At 39.5% G+C, this 21,170-nt stretch overlaps 2 protein-coding genes across 3 annotated transcripts; both read left to right on the top strand.

The window, feature by feature from the left end:
* Positions 1 to 933: 933 nt before the first annotated feature.
* On the top strand, positions 934 to 12,148 carry LOC137130967 (14-3-3 protein zeta-like). 2 transcript variants are annotated; one of them, XM_067511701.1, is made up of 6 exons: positions 934 to 1,092; positions 3,916 to 4,227; positions 8,419 to 8,542; positions 9,934 to 10,097; positions 10,234 to 10,329; positions 11,052 to 12,148. In XM_067511701.1, the coding sequence occupies exons 2-6, from the start codon at positions 3,925 to 3,927 to the stop codon at positions 11,106 to 11,108; spliced, it is 744 nt and encodes a 247-aa protein (XP_067367802.1). In that variant the 5' UTR covers positions 934 to 1,092; positions 3,916 to 3,924; the 3' UTR covers positions 11,109 to 12,148. The 2 variants fall into 2 exon arrangements, with proteins under 2 accessions (XP_067367802.1, XP_067367803.1); XM_067511702.1 differs by having other exon boundaries at positions 1,006 to 1,092; positions 3,834 to 4,227.
* Positions 12,149 to 14,508: 2,360 nt separating this feature from the next.
* On the top strand, positions 14,509 to 20,808 carry LOC137130482 (polyadenylate-binding protein 1A). The gene is made up of 15 exons (XM_067510709.1): positions 14,509 to 15,343; positions 15,661 to 15,854; positions 16,017 to 16,132; positions 16,575 to 16,714; positions 16,807 to 16,901; positions 17,062 to 17,199; positions 17,405 to 17,500; positions 17,638 to 17,910; positions 18,136 to 18,226; positions 18,539 to 18,661; positions 18,919 to 19,061; positions 19,440 to 19,524; positions 19,871 to 20,001; positions 20,220 to 20,310; positions 20,445 to 20,808. Exons 1-14 carry the CDS (start codon positions 15,151 to 15,153, stop codon positions 20,307 to 20,309), a joined length of 1,908 nt encoding a protein of 635 aa, XP_067366810.1. The 5' UTR covers positions 14,509 to 15,150; the 3' UTR covers position 20,310; positions 20,445 to 20,808.
* The last annotated feature ends 362 nt before the right edge of the window (positions 20,809 to 21,170 follow it).

The following is a 21,170-nucleotide window of genomic DNA, read 5'->3' as shown; positions in this document are numbered from 1 at the left end:
GAATACAGATTGTGAGTGGCCCTTACACACTTGAGAATGACAACTATGTGTGTAGCCCTAAGATTGTTGCTGGGAAACACTTGGTTATTTGTATGAAAGTGCATGTGTGTTCAAGTTCTCACCTCACCTAACCGGTTACACATCTTTAACTTATCATTCAGCTTACTCTTCTTTTTACTTGAAATCCTTCTGCTTTCTACTACACCCCTTTTGGGCCACACCTTGACAGATTCGTTTATTTATGTATTTTTTGAACTGTTGCCTCTGGATTTTTCAGCCAATATTATCTAATCTGCCTTTAAATAGGTTACAGGCTTGAAATATTGTCCCGAGGGAAAACATGTGACAAGGCAAAAATAGCTTCTCTTTCTCCACTTGGAAACCAACCAGAATGCAGAAATAGTCAATTCCGTTAGGCAAGATTTACTGTAAGCCTGTGTTCTGTGTTCTAATTTGTGATCTATATCTACAGCACAAACTCCCGCAACTGTGTGGTAAATTATATGATACCTTAATTTGGAATAAAAATAACAATCTGTGCTCCCTGGTGAGAGTTTATTTTTGTTGTTTTAGGGAACTGCGTAGATGTACAACCATTATCTGTGTCACAGCTCCCAAAACATAAATACCATTAAAAGCTGCACTAAGACAAAAGATTTGAAGCTGCTTGCGATGTTTACTTGTACCTCAAAGTTGCCAACATTGTGCTGCTTCAAAAAGGTGAGGTTCTTATCAATTTGCATCTTTATTTGTTTGAATGCAACACCATTGCACGCTAAATCTAATCAGAATTGCCTGTATATCGGTCTGTGTTGTACATTAAATTACATGAAGTAATTGGATAAGTGTCATAGCTGTTTAAAATGTGTTTATATGGACTATACCATTTGCAATCGTTTGGCATCATTTGGAACTACAACTCCCACAGTGTGTCTTGTTCGGTTACCGTGGTAACGCTTGACGTGATCCCCGACCCGTGCCTTGGACTGGTGTGATTGGAGGGAAACCCCGTGGATCACATTCAGACTGACGAGCTGAGACAATCAGCTGTTGCTTGGTACGCCGACATCGCTGCTGTTTCTCAGTACCCAGGTATGAAAGCACGTAGAGCTTTGAAAACTGTACTTTTGCATAGATTATTGTCAAGTTTCTGCCCTATCCTGAAATACGGCTGTGTTGGAAGAGCACTGTCTCAAATTGACTGCATGCGGAGGCGAGAAGTATCAGACCGAAGAACAATGATTAGCTTAGCCTCACGTTGGGACGTGTCTAATGGCTGGTTTTAAAATGGAACATCTGATGGGCAGACGGGGAAGGCGTGTCAGGTCGAAGGTTGAAGCTTTGAAATTGTGTAGCATTGGCTGCAAATCGTAAACCTGCTTACTAAAGTATTTTGTCGTGTTAACATTATGCTTTAACCCATGGGATAACTGTAATCGCTTAATAATACGCGACTGTGATGGGAATTTATTGTCTTTGAGGGAAGCTCGAAAGTCTGCCAGGTGCCTAACGTGAGCGTTAATAATGGCAGTTTTAGCATTCGTAATATTGCAGATTTTCTGACGTTTAACAGCAGTAACATCCGTGGTACGGTGATGCAGTTTATAAGGTGAGTTTGCTAATGCTGTGGTTTAAGTAGAGCATTAGCCAATGCAACAGTAGGATGTAAAATCTTAAGTGTCTTCACATCTGCCGCGAGACGGAGCAGCCAAACTATACTTATGTTCCAGGAAATAGTCGACACCATATTGAAAGCGGGTCAGGAAGGGCCTTAAAAATGCTGCTGTCCGTAGCTTTCCTTTCATCAAATGGTGTATCTCGTCAAATCTATGCCTGCACTTTTAATCCAGGCGTCCAGATCAGTAAAAAAAAAAAAATGTTTCTAGTCACAACAAACGAAGTCCAGACGCTGTGTAATTTCGCACTTTTCCGCTCGTAGGGCGAGCCACAGGTACAAGAATGGGTGTGGTGTGTGTGTGTGTGAGTGAGAATACACGGGAGAAAGTGGGCACATCTGCGTTTTCCTTGGAAGCTTGACATAGTTTTCTTGACTTTATCATTAACCATAACTGTTTGAAATCACTCTTCCAGCCAATGTTTATTACGCTCACATGGACTAAAGCTTCAAGCATATGTAAACTGTTAACTGCTTAGCTGCATAGTTATTTGCCGATGAAATGCACTCACACCCCGGTGTCTTACGAGTGAGTCGTGTTGCATCATGTTCACGGGCGCGATCCAACCCTCCTGAAATGTACAAATATGAAAGTTATCAGAATTCTGTTTGATAGAACGACTTGTAGTTTAAAAAAAATAGAAATGCATGCTCAACAGACGTTGATGTATAAATGACAAATCTTTAGAAAAGTGTCATGTTGATGGCTTTTTTTTTTTTTTTTTTTTTAATTCTGATTTATTGAATCAATTTACTTTGTTGCCCAACTTTGTACAGTGTGTGGTTGGTGTTCGAATAGGCTTTCTTTTCTATCAGTACACGTTTTCAATGTGTCACATTACATGCACATCTAGAATGGAGGGAAAAAAAAATGTAAATGATTGTGTGGCAGCCACCTGGCTATTTTTGATCAAACAGGTCTAGACTATTGACCCAGTCATGAAAACTCCTGTGTGTGTGTGTGTGTGTGTGTGTGTGTGTGTGTGTGTGTGTGTGTGTGTGTGTGTGTGTGTGTGTGTGTGTGTGTGTGTGTGTGTGTGTGTGTGAGGTCTACACATTCTCAATCTGACCAGAGCCTTCTAAGACACCTCTTAATGGAGAGTGTAAATTCCATAAAAGAAGGTATATTTTTGCACAAAAAGTCTGTCATATAGGCATTAAGTAATGGAATATTGTTGTCACCCTGGAAAAATGTATATACTTGTTTTTTTTTCTCTTGATGTCAAAATTGACATGCTATTTATTTTTTGTAACTTTGATTTACACACAATCTGTGACCACATAAAAATAATAAAACTGACTTGAAAAGGTGTGTATGTGCGCGCGTGCATGTATGGAGTGGGTGTGGTGCAAAGGTGCAGTAGTTAGCGCAAGATACTACTTGGTGTTTGTGTGGCCACGTTTCTGTATGTGGCATCTAATTATTTATGTATTAGTGCTTCATCTTGTCATTATTATCAATAATCATTGCAGAACATTGTTACTTTTACATCTCTATTCAGTATTGCCTATTAACTTGCAGGTCCAATACTGTGTTTAGAAGCTGAGGCTGCTCCTTCTTCTCATTTCTGTAACTGATGCATTCAAACTAATATTTTATCAAGCAAAATTCTTCAGCTCAGTGATCCCACAATTGTGGAATGAGCTTCCAAACTCTGCTCGCTCATCTAAATTGCTCCCAATATTCCAAAAACTTCTGAAAACAGAACTCCTCCTGCGCTCAAATCTATTAAAAATAGGAGTTTGTTTTGATGTTTTCTCCTTGACTAAGATTTTTCTTGCCATTGTATCTCACTTGTAAGTCGCTTTGGATAAAACAATCTGCTAAATGACTAAATGTAAATGCCTTAAAATTCATTGTTGATGTGCTGATGCCTTTTTGCTTGTTTGTGTGTAGGTGGTAGTTTTTGCTTATATAGCCATTGTAGGTGTCACAAAAAGCAGTTGTACCATGGGTCCGAGCTTAAGCTAAACAAATTTAGTGTGTTGTAGTAGATTCTCTGAACTGATCAGGCACCCACAACCTTTGACATATTTAGTTGAGAGCCAACACAGGTGATTTAATTTTTACTAATAGCTTAGACATCTGCCTCATTCAAGGATTTTCAAATTTACTTTTCAAAAGTGTATTAATGCTTACTTTGGTATATTCCTACAGGTCCAAATAAGGTATCTCCTCTTGGAACTCACTTAATTAACCTCCACGCCACCTCTTTTCTACTCTGATTTCCTTTGTCCAGTGAGCAGACATGACCGAGACAGCACAGAAAGAACTGGTGCAAAAGGCCAAGCTGGCTGAGCAGGCTGAGCGTTATGATGACATGGCTGCTGCAATGAAGGCTGTTACAGAGGCCAGTGAACAACTGACGAACGAGGAGCGTAACCTGCTGTCAGTGGCCTACAAGAATGTGGTGGGTGCTCGTCGCTCCTCGTGGCGTGTGGTGTCTAGCATTGAGCAGAAGGCTGAAGGCAGTGAAAGGAAGCAGACAATGGCCAAAGAGTACCGGGAAAAGATTGAGAAAGAGCTGAAAGAAATCTGCAACGATGTGCTGGTAAGATTGATACCATTTATTAAATATGTTTTGCTTTATCTGACAAAGTAATGAAATTTTAATATTACATAAATATTCTTTACAGCTACCTTGACAGGACTGTTATGAAAAACACAACATGATATCAAGGAAGAGAAGTGTTTGTATTTGTATGCATTATCAGTACTTCTGTGTTTCAAAATGAATGATTATGGTGTAACTTTCACACTTGTATTACCACAACTCCCTCCCCTTAGGTTTACTTTACCCCCTGTCCCCACCAGAATTTATGAACATGCATTGAGGCAACTTTGGCAAGATCCGATTCAAGGTTTATTGAGCTACATATAAGCCTAAAACGCAACAGAATACAAAGTTAGAAAATTAGTTTGCACTAAATGAGAAATCAGTCATCAATGTAATCATTTTAGTTTATGTTTCATCGAGAGAAACATGCGGGAAATTTTGATCAAGAACTATACCTTTTAACCTTGTTCTGCTGTAGCCATTAAGATAATTTGATGACATGAACATTTTTAAAATAAAATGTAAAACATTTGTGAAAATCTTGTACCAAAATGGTTCTGTAGGACTATCTGTACTCGCATAGATGCTGTATGTCAAAATCATGATCGGAAGCAAAAGCAAGCCCTGAGAAAATTTACCTCGGGCACAACCGTACCATGTCAGTGTTTCTTTACACATTCAGATTGTGTAAAAAAAACACGGGGTTAAGAGGAGCGGGACATATTTCTCCATATGCAGTGGAGAAGTGCTGCACCTATTCTGCTACATATGCATGCTATGCTGGTTTATAACGGTCCATCAAAAAATTTTTAATTATCTGTCATCGGTGATGACCTGTACCTTATCACGGCATTCTTCTCCACATGTCACTGTCATAAAAATATGTGCAAAGAATAAGGGGAGTATGGAATATCAGGATTTAATGTTTTAAGCAGCTACTTGGCTAACATAGCTTGAGGTTTGGTAATGAACGATGTGAAAACAGCATAATTAAATTAAAAAAGTAGATTATTTCTTCTTCTGCAAGCACTCAGCTGTCTGTCTTGTGGGAATTTCTCTTTTCTTTGTGAAAGACTTTGGATTAAAAACTCCATGTCTACATATAGCAGCCATTGTGTTGGCCACCTTTTAGCGACCGGTAATGTGATGCTGCGATGTGGCTACTTTCAGAAACACCTGTGTGGGTCATCTGTGTTTCCGAAGCATTCAGAGCCTAAAATACAATTGCTATGAGTCGGCCTTGCTTTCTTGTTATTGTTGCACAGCTGCTCTTACTGTTTTTTGTTTTTGTTTTTTTTTTTTGTTTACAATATGTTTTGTTTTTTTGTTTTGTTTTTTTAAAGCAGCCTCGCTAGTGATATTTAGCAAAAAGGCTTTGTCTTGAGTTCATGTAAACAGAAAAAAAATGTTTCACATTGCGAATCAATCAGAACACTAAGCTAGTTTCAGCTAGTCAGGACCTTTAACAGTATGTAAAGTGTTAAGTGTGTTAAGCCTTTTAAGTTGGCCTAAATTTTGGTAATGCTCACTGCACTTGCTGCAGCGCTATGAGGAACATTATCGCCTGACTTGACCTCAGTGCTAAGACATGTAATTGAATTAACAGTGTCAACAAAACTTAACTTAGTAGACTGGACTATCGATATAACCTATAAGTTAGCCACTGAGTACATGTCTTGCATTCATTTGATTCATGTAAAGATTCAGCATAGGACAAAGTAGGCAAAGCTGTGTTTATACCTTAGCTTATCTCAGTGTTTCAATAGTTTCTCTATGGTAAAGATGTAGTGTTTTTTGCCTTAAGTAGGCACATAAGCTAATACAATTTTTAATATGGTATTATTAACTGATCGTTGGTGCCTTTATTTTTAAAAAAAGTCAGCGTAAACTTTTACTTGCACAAAGTTCCTGGTAGAAATCTAAATAAATCACTTTCCCCTGCAGATTTTTTAAATTCAGTTCACTTTGTGGATCAGCTGCGTGTGTCTCATTTTACTTATTTTTTGTCTATCCAGAGCAACATGAACACACACAAAACAGATGTTTTCTGTCACTATACAGTTTAAATCTGTTTGTCAGTCTTCCAAAATAAGTCTGTGATGCAATCAGGTTACTCTTGGGTGAGACATTTTTTGGAGTTGCTCTTTCCCATATTAGTACACACCAGGAGGTTGCATGTGTCAAAACTTTCTTACTTAGTGGAAATACTAGAGCATGCAGGAGGCACGACATGACACCAGAAGTATGCTATGGCATGTTATGCATTGGTTATAGTACATGGAAGGAGTGCTGTTTGCATGTGTGTACCCCCAGTTTCATGAAGGATGGAAGCAAGGTAAGACACCACAAATTATGGGAAATGTTTCTGGTGTTGAACTGACCTGATGAACTACACATGACCAGTCGTTCACCGTGACTTCTACAGGCAGTAACCTTTATCTAAATTAGGAACAATAGCAGGGCTACAGAGAAATTGTGAATAAAGTTGAAGTCTATTTATGTAGAGCTTGAGTGCCACGTTGCACTTAGGTGCCCAACTCAGCTACATACTGGAAGTATTGTAGTCATCTATAGTATGTCTGCTACTCTGTTCCTCCACTGGCTTGTGCCCGGTGACTCACTATGGCCTAATCCTATAATGACAGAAGCTAAGCCACTGGTATTCTAGCATTTTAACCTGCATTTGAGTTGTTCAGCCTTATAGCACTCAAAGAAACATAGAGCTGATCAACTCAAAAGATACATTAGCATTTAGTAGTTCATGTTTTAATTCAAAATAAACAGAATGTTATTTTATAATAAAACCACCCGGTGGTATTAATGTTGCGGCTGATTGGTGTAAGTTTTATTTACACTGGATATTGCCGCCATGGTGGTAGTTGGACTTTTTTTTGCCAGATTTCTTTTCATACAGCTGCCAGTATCCTGGTATTAGATTTATTGCACACGGTGATGCCCACTGTGACACATAACACAAAGAACAGAAAAACAATGTGCCTCGTGCCCGAGTGGGTGTTTTTGTTTTGCTAGGCTTACAGATACACCACATGATTTGGAGTCCAACAAAGTTGCGGTGTGTGTGTGTGTTAATGAGCTACAGAAAGCTGCAACGTTGTGTTGGGAGAGAAAAGAGGAAGCTCTCAAGGGTCTCCATGACATGTAACTCAGGAGTAGACTAAGGTAACCGGAGAGGATAAGGTTGGGGTCAGGTTAAGCTTTTGAATGCATTGTTTGGGCCAGGCTACCAAAAAGCTGACCACCTTCTTTCTCTTCTTCTTTTTTTTTTTTTTTTATGTGGCTAGCACATCACAGCAGTTCTTGTGAGTGTCCTAGCATGCACATGTGCATGTGAAAATGAACATGTTCACAATGCAAACCAGCTATTGGTCTAAATGGCATTAGAAAAAAGCTGTTTCTCCTTTAGTGTATATGTTAGTCTCCCAACAAGAACATGCACGGTGGTTGCTGTCCTAGTCAATAACATTTCCCCCCTTTCCTGCAGAAGCAAATGTTCATGCTGCTGTTCATGCTTATGTTGTAATGAGCCAGCATGGGCTCTGTGGGTGACCTACTTCTTTCTCACAAGCTCATAAGGAGTTCAGCACCCTGGCAGTATCCTCTTTTCTCCACCCCCACCATATTTCATCGACACTCCTCCCACTGTTCACTCTGCACTATCTTCTTTCTCAGCTCTTCTGTCCAGTCCATCAGCTTTGCATGCTCTTATGTTATCCACTATTATTAACACACAGATCCCACCCTCATTCAGTCTCTAAAGCATCTATGCTGTAGCCTCCAATCAGGCCCCAAAGGCTTTTGGAGGTAGCCAGCCTTTCACAACCCTCATTTGCTGAGAAATGGTGCTTTGACATTGTTGTGATATACAATATGTGGTATTAATGGGTTGAAATGACTCCTGCTTTTGTGGGATCAATGAATAATGTGTTTACGTAGGTACGTCATCGTTCAAATTGCCTTTTTCATTAGTTAATTGTGTATACATTTTATAACCATAGTTGGATACAAATCAGCTTTTTTTTTTTTCTATTGATTGCAATTTTGACAGAACTTGCAAAGAGCTAGATTCATTAAAGCTGACGCATTACTTTCAGTATCTGAAAAGCTTTCCTACTCTTTCAGCTTTCCTAACAGTCTGCACTACCTGTTTTTATTATTTTTCCATAGGGTCTTTTGAGCACTTATCTCATTCCCAAAGCCACTGCAGCAGAGAGTAAAGTCTTCTATTTAAAAATGAAAGGAGATTACTACCGCTACTTGGCTGAGGTGGCTACAGGAGATGAGAAGAACGGTAAGCTCTTTCAAGTCTTGTTTTATTGTGTGTATGTTGCCATTATTTATAAATGTGCACATAGAGAATATTGAATGAATACAACAGTATTTGGACAAGCTTCATACCATTTGCTCTGTGTGCTCATAACAGCAACATTAAAATATGCTTCTCTAGTAGTAAGAGAAGCAGATGGTCAGTTTTTATTCAAAATGCCAGTAAAAAGTGAACTTCAAGCAACTGGAATTGTGGTTTTAAGGTGGGTGGTGTGCAGGACTGTCAAGGCCAGGACCTGTTATTTCATGCAGCCTTTTCTGGTTGTCTGGCAATCTTATCAGGAAAATTACTGCACCCAGCCAGCTTCTCCAAATGACATCCCATACCACTACAAATGCATGTTTTTACAATTCAGTTTTAGTTTGGATTAAAACTCCAATATAAAATGCTTTACTGGTGGTAGAATATTGTTACCAGGCCGACTAAGGTTAGCCATTTTCAATATACCGTAAACATATGGTGTCATACATCTAGTCTCTTAATAATGTAGGACCTTTTTCAGATATTTTTTAAATGTTTTTCTCAATTCAAGTTAGCATAAAACATTAAACAATTAAAATTATTGTTTGCAAAACAAAAAATTGTTTTCACAAATCTAAATGTCTACTTTTTAAAATTAAAAGTAGCTAAAATCCAGAATCACCAGAAGTTTGATTTAATTTGCATATCTGTGACACCATGACAAAAAATCAAGGTTATAAATTATATTAATTAAATGATTTCCAGCTAGCTATAGATTATGACTACTTAGTAGTTGATGATGATCCTCCACACTGAACTGAGGCAGTCAAGGAGTCAGCCACAGTAGAGAACATTCATTCACACAACTTAAAAATCTATAAACGGCGCTTCTCTAGATCAGGGGTACCCAATACATCGATCGCCATCTATTGTATTTTTTTTTTCCTGAAACGTGGCTCACCGCACATGTATACAACGGCACCAAGTGTTGCAAAACTCTAGCAAGCTAGCCAGATAGCCTCCTCACTATGCATCCGAGGCTGATTCTAGTCAGTGCAATTCTTCAGAGTAAGGTAATGACAAAAAGATGTTCAGAGTTGTATTGTGCAATATGGGTTCATGTAGTTATGCAAGGTAAACCAACATATATTGTGCATATAAAGAATTCTCAATATAATAAACACATGTTTTGTATTTTTCTAGTAGGTAGATCATTTTCACTTGGTCATTTTATAAGTAGGTCACAAGCCAAAAAAAGTGTGGGCACCCTTGTTTTATATGGTGTCAGCAATAAAAAATAGAACCTTTTATAAAGATGGGATCCAATGCGTGTCTCTTACACAGTACAGATGTGTACATGGGTGTTGATCATGTGCTTTTTCTTTTCCTCTCAGCCATAATCAAAAACTCACAGACGGCCTACCAAGAAGCTTTTGATATCAGCAAAGGTGAAATGCAGCCCACACATCCCATCCGTCTTGGTCTTGCCCTCAATTTTTCTGTTTTCTTCTATGAGATCCTCAATTCACCAGAACAGGCCTGTCAGTTGGCCAAAAGCGTAAGTTCTTGATAACTAACTTTTCATATATATGAAACTGCTTAATGTAAATGTGTTAACATTTTACTTTCTGTGAGCACACATTTTATTAATGCATAACTGAACAGGAGTTTACAATGTGCTTTAAATCCTTTAGGCTTTTGATGATGCCATTGCAGAGCTTGACACACTGAGTGAAGAGTCGTACAAAGACAGTACACTAATCATGCAGCTACTGAGAGACAACTTGACAGTATGTATACATTTTTCATAAACGTTCCTAGCCCTAATAATATAAACACATTCCGTTAACAAAAGATGGAAGATGTGTAGATTACTGACAGCTTCCTAAAGCCCATGGTGTTTTTTGCAAAATGTCTCCTTTTGAGTCCAATGTAGTAAGAATAAGTAAGTGAAGCAGAAAATCACCTTATGAGTAGCTGATGCCACAGGTTGTATAGATATTTTTGCTTTAGTTTTGTTCTATACATGTTTGCAATTGACAGTGTTGCCTTTAATTCCCTCTGATAAAAATTAAGGATTAGGGTTCATTTGAATGGCAAACACTCCATTTAAAAAAAACAAAAAACAAGCCCTGTTTAGCTGGAATAGCTAAATGCACTTTTTAGTAGCAAAGAATACTTGAAGTGGAAAAATTGTCCAGGAATCATTGAAGGAATATTCAGGTTAAGTCACAATCTTGAAATGACCACAGCTGTCTTAAAACCAGTTGAACACCTTTACTATTGAGTGTCATAGAGTATCTGCGCAAAGGTGTATCATTTGTTTGTATTTTTTTCTGGTTGATTTGCAATGAAAATTGCAATACACCAATACTTAAAAATGTAAATGTCCTAAACTGCTTTATTTATACAAGTTGCCCTCTATTCTTTACCCTAGCACTGCCTTTCCTTTGACCCATCTTGTTCCCCTGCTGCTTTTCTTACTCCTGCCTGTCCTTCTGTCTTTCCTCAGCTGTGGACCTCTGATAACCAGGTTGAGGGAGATGATACGGAGGAGCCCAGGGATTGAGCTTGACCCCTGTACTCACCCCTGTTTGCCTGCCATCGTCCCGGCTCATCTTTGTCATGATCATCCACATTGAGACCACCTCATTATCATCATCGTCCAACTCTCATCTTTTTTTCTGTTTAGGTCTATCAACACTCATCTCACATTTATTAGTTTACTGTTCCTTCTTTTGTAGTAACTGTGGGGAAAGGGGATGGGGAACATGGGTATGTTTTAAACTTTGGTGGTAGGGTTCATATGGAAGGGTTAAGTGAGATTGGGTTTGGTTACTTCTCTGCTGACTTTTTTTGTGTATGGGAGCAATAGAAGTCTTGTATTAAGGTGGTGGGTGTGAGGGCACATTTTGCAACTTACGAAACATGCAGTAGGTGGAGTTTTTAGTCAAAAAGCAGTTATACTGTATGTATCCTGTTCATATTAATAGTCTCGTTCTTCATTCTCACCATCTTTTGATGATTATACCTGTGGTTTCACAAAATCAGGAGTTGGCATCCCAACACCTGAGAGATTGTAGCAGCCAATATGTACTTGTCAAGAGGAATGAACCATAATGGTTCATTCAGGAAAGGGAAAGAAGCAATGGGGGCTGCTGGAGAAATAAAGCAGGGTTTTGTCAGAACACAAAGGTTGCATTCCATTTAATGTCAGTTGCTCAATTTTCTACTCTTATTTTTATTTGTTTCTGGGTGACATGCTTTTGTATTTCTATGAATCATGAGGTATAGAAAACTGAAGAACAAAAAAAAAAATCATACTTTATTTTTATGAGCACAACAGTTAAAAGAATCCCACATGCTTATCTAATTAATGCTTTTTTCAAATTAAGATTATTTGTTTTGTCTTTTATTCTCATATTTTCTTTCAGTAACTTGCCTAACTGCATGTTGGTAAGAGGTAGCTTTTGGAGATGTAAAGGTTATTGTCAGGCTGGCTAGCTTTGTTCACATCTTTGGAATTTCCATACAGAACACCCAAACATAACTGTTATTTGGGGGGAAATGTGTAATTTCATGTGGAATAAAAATAATAATTTAAAAGTTTCAACTTGTCAGTTTGTCCAAGTGGTAAACTAAGTTTAAGAGCCCAGATTTGTGTCCCCTATTAGGGACTCCATAAATTATACGTGCCATGTCTTAGGAACATTAGTCCTGCCTCAAAAACAATGAGCCTTACTGTATTTGTGTGGAAACTCCAACAGCCATTTAACTCAAAATTTTCATGAATCACTGCAAGAAAAAGTGAGTCAGTGAGGTGGAGGCTGGGAGCAGAAAATCCTCATTGCTTGTTACACACCACATTGTTTCAGTGTGGCCAGTGCTCATAACCCATTTGATTCTGCTGTTTTTGAAGTGTTTCATTACTTGTATTTTGTCTCCCTTATACTACATCATAGACACTTGTTCTAGGAGGAATAACAAAAATGTCCTTAATCCTTGAAAATAAGAGAACCGTTTAAAGCCCACAGGCCACACCCTTGAAGACTAGAGACATGGAAAATTAACTGCGGCAAAAACCAATTCACATTCAAAAGTCTTAGTAGATAAATGTCCAACCTAATCATAACTCTTACACCTTGTTCCACAGTCCACGTTTTGCATCTTGCACTTCTTAAATGAACAGTAAGGGAAACTTCTACACAACCCTCTGGGTGCGTCTGAACTCACTGGCATAGCCGTACGTGGGAGGAGGCCACGACAAGGTTACCGCAGAGGAATGTGGAGCTGCAGTGCCATGTCTGAACCCAACCCATGAGTCAACAGAAATGCACAGCAGCACATGCTCGGCAGAGAATCTATAGCACACTTTGCTCTCGATCCTGTGGGACGAGCTCCCAGTTCAGATTCGGGAAGCAGACACCCTCTCTACTTTTAAGTCTAGGCTTAAAACCTTCCTCTTTGATTAACCTTATAGTTAGTTATAGTTATGCTGCTATAGGCTTAGACTGCTGGGGGGACCCACCCCCCCAATGCAGTGAGCTCCTTTCCTCCTCATGTCCCTCTCTCCTCTCACGCAGTCACCACTGCATGACTTTATGTTCTTTCTCCTGTAGTTCCGTAGTTGTCCTCCGTTTCCCCCTCTCTGTCTCTTTCTACAGGTGTCCCCGGCTTTGGGTCTATGTGTTTTGCAGTGTGCAGCCACTGGTCCTACCGACCTGGCCAATGCTTTGTCGTTGCTTTTTGTTGATCTGTTCATTTCTCTCTTCACTTTCCACTCACCCCAACCGGTCAAGCCAGAAGGCCGCCCACCCTGAGCCTGGTTCTGCTGGAGGCTTCTTCCGTTAAAGGGGTTTTTCCTCTCCACTGTTGCCTAGTGGTGGCTCAAGGGTGAACTGTTGGGTTTTCTCTATACATCTTTATAGTCTCGACTTTATTCTGTAAAGTGCCTCGAGATAACGTTGTTGGCCCTATATTAATAAAGTTGAATTGAATTGAACTTGGCAGAGAATAAAGCAGGTAATCGATTGTAGTGGATTCTAGAGGTAATGCAAATACATGTATTTATTAGAAATAATTATAATTTATAGGTTACAGTTTAGACTTAAACTGTATTTTATTGTCATTCTGTGTTGCTAACAGAACAAAATATGGTTTCAGTGACTCCACAAACATTGCAATTATAAAATATTAAAGTATATTTAAAAACAAAACCGATTTAAATGAGTGTATTACAAAAGTGGATATGTTACATAGCAAAAAATATATTTTCTGAGGCTGTGTCCGAATACAGAGAGAGAGAGAGAGAGAGAGAGAGAGAGAGAGAGAGAGAATATATTCTCAGTCACACAACTGAGCTATAAAGTCGTAAACTCATGGTATATAAAATGTTAGACAAACCTTACTTTGGGTGTCTGGGACAGTTAAGTTAGTGTAACATGCATTACATTTACCAAGTGAAAGCAGACCAAATATATGTCCAGGACATGTTGTAATGTTGATGATAAATCATATGCAAGCAGAGGAAATTCATTGACAGAGCTGGAATTGGGGGAAAAAAGCATCAAAATACTTTATCTCCGATTGTGTGACGTGTCAAATAATAAAGAATTATATCTTATTTAATAGATGGCAATTATTTTCGCTGAATCTTAATTGCATAGCTGCCCATCTACCCACAACAATTGTTAGATTTACATCGGTTATAAGTAGTTTTGTACAGAGAAACTTGGAAAGAGCGCACAATTTAATTCAGTTACAAACTGGAGTGCGCAGGACAGTCAAAGTTGCTCCACGGTCCATCGATCATCGGTTTCTTGCTGAAATTGCTAAATACAACTTGTACTACAGTCACTGCAAATTAATTAACAAACGCTAAATCAAATATAAAGTATCGCGAGATGCGTGACGTCAATCTTGGTAGTGAACGCGTAGTAGTTTCGACTGGAACGGGAAACAACCTCCACCGACCTTCCTTTCATTCCTGTATACCGTCTGCGTAGGGTGTGCTCCGGAGCTAGCCTCGGCACACATTTTATTATGAAACAAACCAAAAGCTAGAGAGCACACGCAGACATATTTTTATAAGAAAAAAAAATATTAATCGGTGAAGCAGGATTTGATTTGCCAACTCAAGAAACCCGAAGAAGACACTGCTTTCGGAAAAGAACGAAAGACGGAACAGGAGGAACGTTAGCAAGCTAAGCAGTTAGCGTTATTGTTAAAAGCGTGGTTGATTAACGTTAGCTAAGAATATTGTTAACCACTTGATTTTCCCTTTTAGGGCTTTGACATTCCAGTTATCTTTGTTAATGAGAGGAATCTCTTCGTACACTATCAGCAGTTCTGCTTACGGACCTAAATATTACAGATTTAAATTGTAAAGTGTGCGAGCCACGTTAACGTTAGGCCACGCTCCGACATTTTGATAATTGAATCAAGCTAACTAGCCCACGTTGCTAACTTAATATAGCTAGCGTTAGCAGTTGTTTCTGCGCTCTTGATTTTGTGAAGCCGTTTAACGACAACCTCGCTTTAAAGACTGGTATTGTCAGACAGTTGTCTACCGAGTAACCCGCAGTTGCATTGCCTAAAAACACAAGTCTATCATGAATCCTAGCGCGCCTAGCTATCCAATGGCCTCGCTCTATGTGGGGGACCTGCATCCAGACGTGACTGAGGCCATGCTCTATGAAAAATTCAGCCCCGCTGGGCCCATTCTCTCCATCAGAGTGTGTAGAGACATGATCACACGGCGATCCCTCGGCTATGCCTATGTCAACTTTCAGCAACCTGCTGATGGTAAGTTTGCCAGAACGTAATGTAGCAAGCAAAGCTAACAAGAGGGAGCATTACTGACTCCATTTTGAACATGGATGATACATGCCATGTAATACCATGCATGTTTCAATTAGCAAAGCTGCTATGCCGCGTTCTAATTATCAGAGTGAATGGTGAGCATGGCAGATATAAATGTGGAAGAGTTTTAACATTGCACATCCAAAGCTTTGTGGGCGCTGTGCCATGAATCATACAGTGTATTTCTATAAAAGCACTTGATACAAAAGTCAAAGTTCCAACAGACATATATCTGTATTAACCAGAACCTTTGTTTTCAGCTGAGCGTGCCCTGGATACCATGAACTTTGATGTGATCAAAGGCAGACCCCTCCGCATCATGTGGTCCCAGCGTGACCCTTCCCTGAGAAAGAGTGGAGTGGGAAACATCTTTATCAAGAACCTGGACAAGTCAATTGATAACAAGGCCCTCTATGACACTTTCTCTGCATTTGGAAACATCCTTTCCTGCAAGGTAGGCTGGTCTCTCTATTTTTGATTGCTTTGCATAGAGACATAATTACCTTGCATGACTGAAGGTTGCACCAGGTTGAAGCTGATTGCGTTTAATTGAGTTGTCTGCATTGAAACGCATGGTGTGGGATTGTTTTTGATGTGCTTAAATTTCTCTTCAAAGGTGGTTTGTGATGAAAATGGTTCAAAGGGATACGGTTTTGTGCACTTTGAGACCCACGAGGCTGCTGAGCGGGCCATTGAGAAAATGAATGGCATGTTGCTCAATGACCGAAAAGTGTAAGTGAGACAGTTGCAAACTAATACATTTAATACTCTTCACCAGTGGGAGTTTTACATCTAATCAAACTATGTTTTTGTGTTTAATTGCATGTTGTTCAGTGAAATGTGTCTTAAGATCTGGAAGCATGATTTGAAGCAGTAAATCTCACGGTTGCAGTAACGCCAAATAGCTCAAACATAGCAAATTGCTTAAAATCAATTATCAAACTATAAAATATTTGTTGTTCAGATGTAAATAGTCATTGATTTTCACTTTGGTTTAACGTCGTAAAATGGTAGTGCAGCTGTTTTAAGCATGCTTTTGTTTTTTTGTTTACCTCCAATTTTCATCTCTTCATTCCCTTTAAGTCTGGAATTTTGTAGTACTACAGATGATGATTAATTTTTGGACAACAGAGGGTGCAATTTGTCTTAATATTTTACCTCAATTGATCAACAGATTTGTTGGCCGCTTTAAATCACGCAAAGAGAGGGAAGCTGAGCTTGGGGCACGTGCCAGAGAGTTTACAAATGTCTACATCAAGAACTTTGGGGAGGATATGGATGATGAGAAGCTGAAGGAGTTGTTTGGCAAATATGGTAAGAGTGTAAGATTGCAGGAGAGCGTTTTTACAATTAAACAGGTTCCCTGTGTGACTATGGGCTGTTAAATATGTCGCTTTATTTTGCAGGACCTGCGCTCAGTATCCGGGTTATGACGGATGAAAGTGGCAAATCGAAAGGATTTGGGTTTGTCAGCTTTGAGAGACATGAAGATGCACAGAAGGTTAGAATCAGCTCTGTTCTATTTTGAGGGCTCACTGCCTTCATGTGTGTCTTTAATTTTGAAAAACGAAACTCTTTAGTTACTACCGGTAACTTTAAAGCAGTGTAAGCATGAATTTTTGTTAAGCTTGCTTCAATAAATCATCTTTATTTCCTTGTAGGCTGTGGATGATATGAATGGTAAAGAACTGAATGGCAGGCAAGTGTATGTGGGCCGAGCACAAAAGAAAGGCGAGCGCCAGAATGAGCTCAAGCGCAAATTTGAACAGATGAAACAGGATCGTATGACCAGATACCAGGTTTGTTTCCATTTTATTCTGATTAACAATCTGATTAACCGTTGTACCATGTAGGCCAGTATTCAGATATAACACCTAGGTATCATCTAGCAGTGATAGATGATTAATGCTGTGCTAATGGAAGATTAACCGAAGAGGAAAAGTTGGTTTTACCCAGATTGGCCACCCTCGATTACGTTGTCTTTGTCATTTTATCATATACTAGGGTGTCAATCTATACGTGAAGAACCTGGATGATGGCCTTGATGACGAGCGTCTGCGTAAAGAATTCTCTCCATTTGGAACTATTACAAGTGCTAAGGTAAAGATTTATTATGGAATTTGTAATGTTCAAAAATCCTTCAGTCTTTGATTTATTTGTTAATTTGTCAAAAAATTATTTTTTATTTTTCTCTTGTTGGTTTATTAATTTTTTTGTTTTCCCCTTCTCTCTAATAGGTAATGATGGAGGGTGGCCGCAGCAAAGGCTTTGGGTTTGTGTGCTTCTCTTCACCAGAAGAGGCTACTAAAGCGGTCACAGAGATGAATGGACGTATTGTTGCTACAAAGCCACTGTATGTGGCCTTAGCCCAGCGTAAAGAGGAGCGTCAGGCACATCTAACAAACCAGTATATGCAAAGAATGGCCACTGTCCGTGCTGTGCCCAACCCGGTCCTAAACCCTTACCAGCCTGCCCCACCCTCAGGCTATTTCATGGCGGCTATTCCTCAGGTGAGTTGTCCAGTTTAGGTATGCATGATGTAAACTTACTTTATTGTGTTTGCACTTCAGTAATTGAAACCACCGTGCCTAACTAAATGTATTTTTGAACTGCGTTTTTCAATTACAATCACTGTCAATTCTGGTTTAATTTAAGGAAATGGAAAAGAATATTATGCCTAAGTTTATTGGGAGTAAGAAATGTACAATAATATCTTTTTGTTGTTGATCTCCCAGGCCCAGAATCGTGCTGCATACTACTCCGCCAACCAGCTGGCCCAGCTCCGCCCCAGCCCCCGTTGGGCCACTCAAGGAGTGCGTCCTCAGCGTAAGTAGTAACATTAATTGTTGCAATAAGGAATTTTCTGGAGGGACTGGGAAATGCAGTCAAGCAACCTTTCAAGCTTGTATACTCGGCTGCAAGCTACTTGTCCTTGCTTTCAACACTTTGAATCCATGCCGGCAGGTTTGCATGTATTGTATTTTGTCGAATGCAGTATACTTGGTAGCTTCTAGGATTTCCAGACTTATTTTTTTTTATTTCACAAGAAAATCCCCTTAAGTCTTAATACAATACTTGTGTCTGTTTCTCTTTATGCAATGTCATCTAAACAGTGTACAATGTTTCTTTTGTTTTTAGATTTCCAGAACATGCCTAATGCTATGCGCCCATCAGCTCCCAGACCACAGTCTTTCAACCCCATCCGTCCCACCGCTACCGCAAACACCCAGGTCCCACGCATGATGACTTCCCAGCGCATGCGTACGTATTTTTAGCTTTCACATAACAAGAATCTGCTATATCCAGAAATCCCACTCTAGATTCCTTTCAGGGGGTTGAGTCACTTGCCAGACAGTGTGTGCAATGCTGTTTGTGTGTAAGACAGTGTTTGTTTCTTTGTGAGTGGCTTTGTGTTAAGGGGTTTTAAGTCCACTTAAGAAAACGAGAGAATAAATGATTGATTACTAGAATATTGTAAATAGGTTTGGGTGTTATTGAGTCATTGTCATTTATCTTAGCTACCCAGGCCCTCAGCCAGCGCCCTGCCAGTGCTTCCGCCAGCGCTGCCCCAGTGCGTGCCATGCCCCAGTACAAATATGCCGCTGGTGTCCGCAACCCACAGCAGCACATGGCCTCCCAGCCACAGGTCACCATGCAGCAGGTAAGCATTTATTTTGCCCCTAGGCTGATTGAGTATGAACTATAAGTGACGTTAGGTTTACCAGACTGGAGCTGACATTCAAGAGTATGGAGAAACTTTAGTCGAGCGTATAATCTGCACTGAGTGTTTGTGAAAACTATGAAGTCAGTAATGCAGCATGGTATAGGAATGCCTTACTATTGATGTCATACTGTAGAGCCTGTCAGTTTTACCCTCTTCATTTGGGGGGATCACCATTAGATTAAGAAACAATTAACTTTAAACACCCCATTTATTAATACACAGTGTAATAGCTACTAGTAGTAGTTATGCAGTCATAAATTTTTATAGTTGGTTTGAAGTTCCTACGACATTAATTTTAATCGTTTTCAATTTTAGCCTGCTGTCCATGTGCAAGGACAGGAGCCCCTGACTGCCTCCATGCTGGCTGCAGCCCCTCCTCAGGAACAGAAGCAGATGCTGGGTTAGTATTTCACTGTTTAAGAAAACCAATATAATTGTTCCTAGACACACAGTTTTATCGGTCTAAAGACTGGTTTCCTACATTGTTCTCAGTCGCCACAGCAGATCATTGTACGCATGTTGATTTGGCACAGTTTTTACGCCGGATGCCCTTCCTGACGCAATCCTGCCCAATTACTACCGGGCTTGGACCGGCACTGCACAGCTGGGGATGGGAGTGGGCTGTTAGGGGTTCAGTGTCTTGCCCAGAGAACCACTGACCCTATGGTCCGCGTACCAACTGAGCTACAGCCGCCCCCATTGTGCTCAGTACTGTTTAAAAATTGATCACCATTCTTCTCCTTCAGGTGAACGTCTGTTCCCCCTCATCCAAAACATGCACCCCACGCTGGCGGGCAAAATCACTGGTATGCTGCTGGAGATCGACAATTCAGAGCTTCTTCACATGCTCGAGTCACCTGAGTCGCTGCGCTCAAAGGTCAGTTAATGGCTAATCTGTTAGATATGCTAGTGAGAAGGTTATATACCCTGCAAATGTATTTTTTACATCTTTCTTTAAAAGACAGGAGGCTGGTTGCTGATCTACAAATAAGGACTCGAAAGTTTAACTTGATGTTCTGTTCTGAACTTGTAGTGAAGTCGGGATGACATTTATGGGAACTACTCTATATGCCATTATGGGCTTTGTTGTTTCAGGTGGATGAGGCTGTTGCTGTGCTTCAGGCCCATCAGGCCAAGGAGGCTGCTCAGAAGTCAACAACCCCTGCTGGTGTTCCCAGCGTCTAAGGTAGGTAGCTGTCAAAGTGGGGGTGAGTTAATGGATAGATATTATAGTTAACACAGGTGAATGGGAATAAAACTATAAAATAAGTAATTGCACAACAGTGTAACCATTGATTCCCCTTTTTTTTTGTCTTGCAGATTGAGCATTTTGAAACCTGCTTCACCGATGGAAAAAGAAAAAAAACTTAAACATTGAAAAACCTAAAAGTCTGAAAACATTGCAAAATGATAAATTATTTCTTAAAAAAAACAAAACGATTGACTTTGCCAGGTCTAGGGTTGGTTTGACTAGACCTTGATCATAAACAAAAATTTGTTTAAAAAAAATAGCAAAATGGAGAAAATTGACATTATAAATTTGAATGCATTCCTCTGTTTTATGTCATTTTACTGTGTCGGTGCTCAGAATACCAGCCACATTCATGAAAGTGGTACCTGAGCATTTTGAAAGGTGATTTGTATTGTAAACTACTGGCTGTAATAAAGTCTCATTCAAAATCTATGCCTCTATTGTTATTGTCTCCATAATTTATTTGCAGTCAAAACTTTTATACCAATTTGACTTAGGTGGGGCTTTTCTGGTGTTTATTTTTTATTTTAATTTTTTTAAACAAAACCTGTCATTTATACCATTGGACTGTATTGGTTGAACATATTTCTTTAGTGTGCAGTCTCAAGCAAAAATATATTCACATCTGCATCCGTTATACAATTGAGGGGGGGTTGCCTGCTATTATATGGGTTGGGCAAAAACTGGCAATTGACATCTGTTTCAGCAAAAAAATAATGCTCTAAGAAGTAAAGGTATCTGAATAATTCCTCAATCCACCAGATGTCAGTGGTGATCAGTTTATTTAGCAGATG

Source organism: Channa argus, chromosome 7 (assembly GCF_033026475.1).
Source record: "Channa argus isolate prfri chromosome 7, Channa argus male v1.0, whole genome shotgun sequence".
Taxonomy (NCBI): Eukaryota; Metazoa; Chordata; class Actinopteri; order Anabantiformes; family Channidae; genus Channa; species Channa argus.
The sequence above is the reverse complement of the archived record's forward strand: the minus strand, read 5'-3'. Positions and strand labels throughout refer to the sequence as shown.

Coding starts and splice junctions, on each gene's coding strand:
- LOC137130967 (XM_067511701.1), top strand. CDS start 3,925: ATGACCGAGACAGCACAGAAAGAACTGGTGCAAAAGGCCAAGCTGGCT. Junction 4,228..8,418: donor AAATCTGCAACGATGTGCTG/GTAAGATTGATA, acceptor ATTTTTCCATAG/GGTCTTTTGAGCACTTATCT. Junction 10,098..10,233: donor CCTGTCAGTTGGCCAAAAGC/GTAAGTTCTTGA, acceptor TAAATCCTTTAG/GCTTTTGATGATGCCATTGC.
- LOC137130482 (XM_067510709.1), top strand. CDS start 15,151: ATGAATCCTAGCGCGCCTAGCTATCCAATGGCCTCGCTCTATGTGGGG. Junction 15,344..15,660: donor CTTTCAGCAACCTGCTGATG/GTAAGTTTGCCA, acceptor CTTTGTTTTCAG/CTGAGCGTGCCCTGGATACC. Junction 16,902..17,061: donor GACATGAAGATGCACAGAAG/GTTAGAATCAGC, acceptor ATTTCCTTGTAG/GCTGTGGATGATATGAATGG.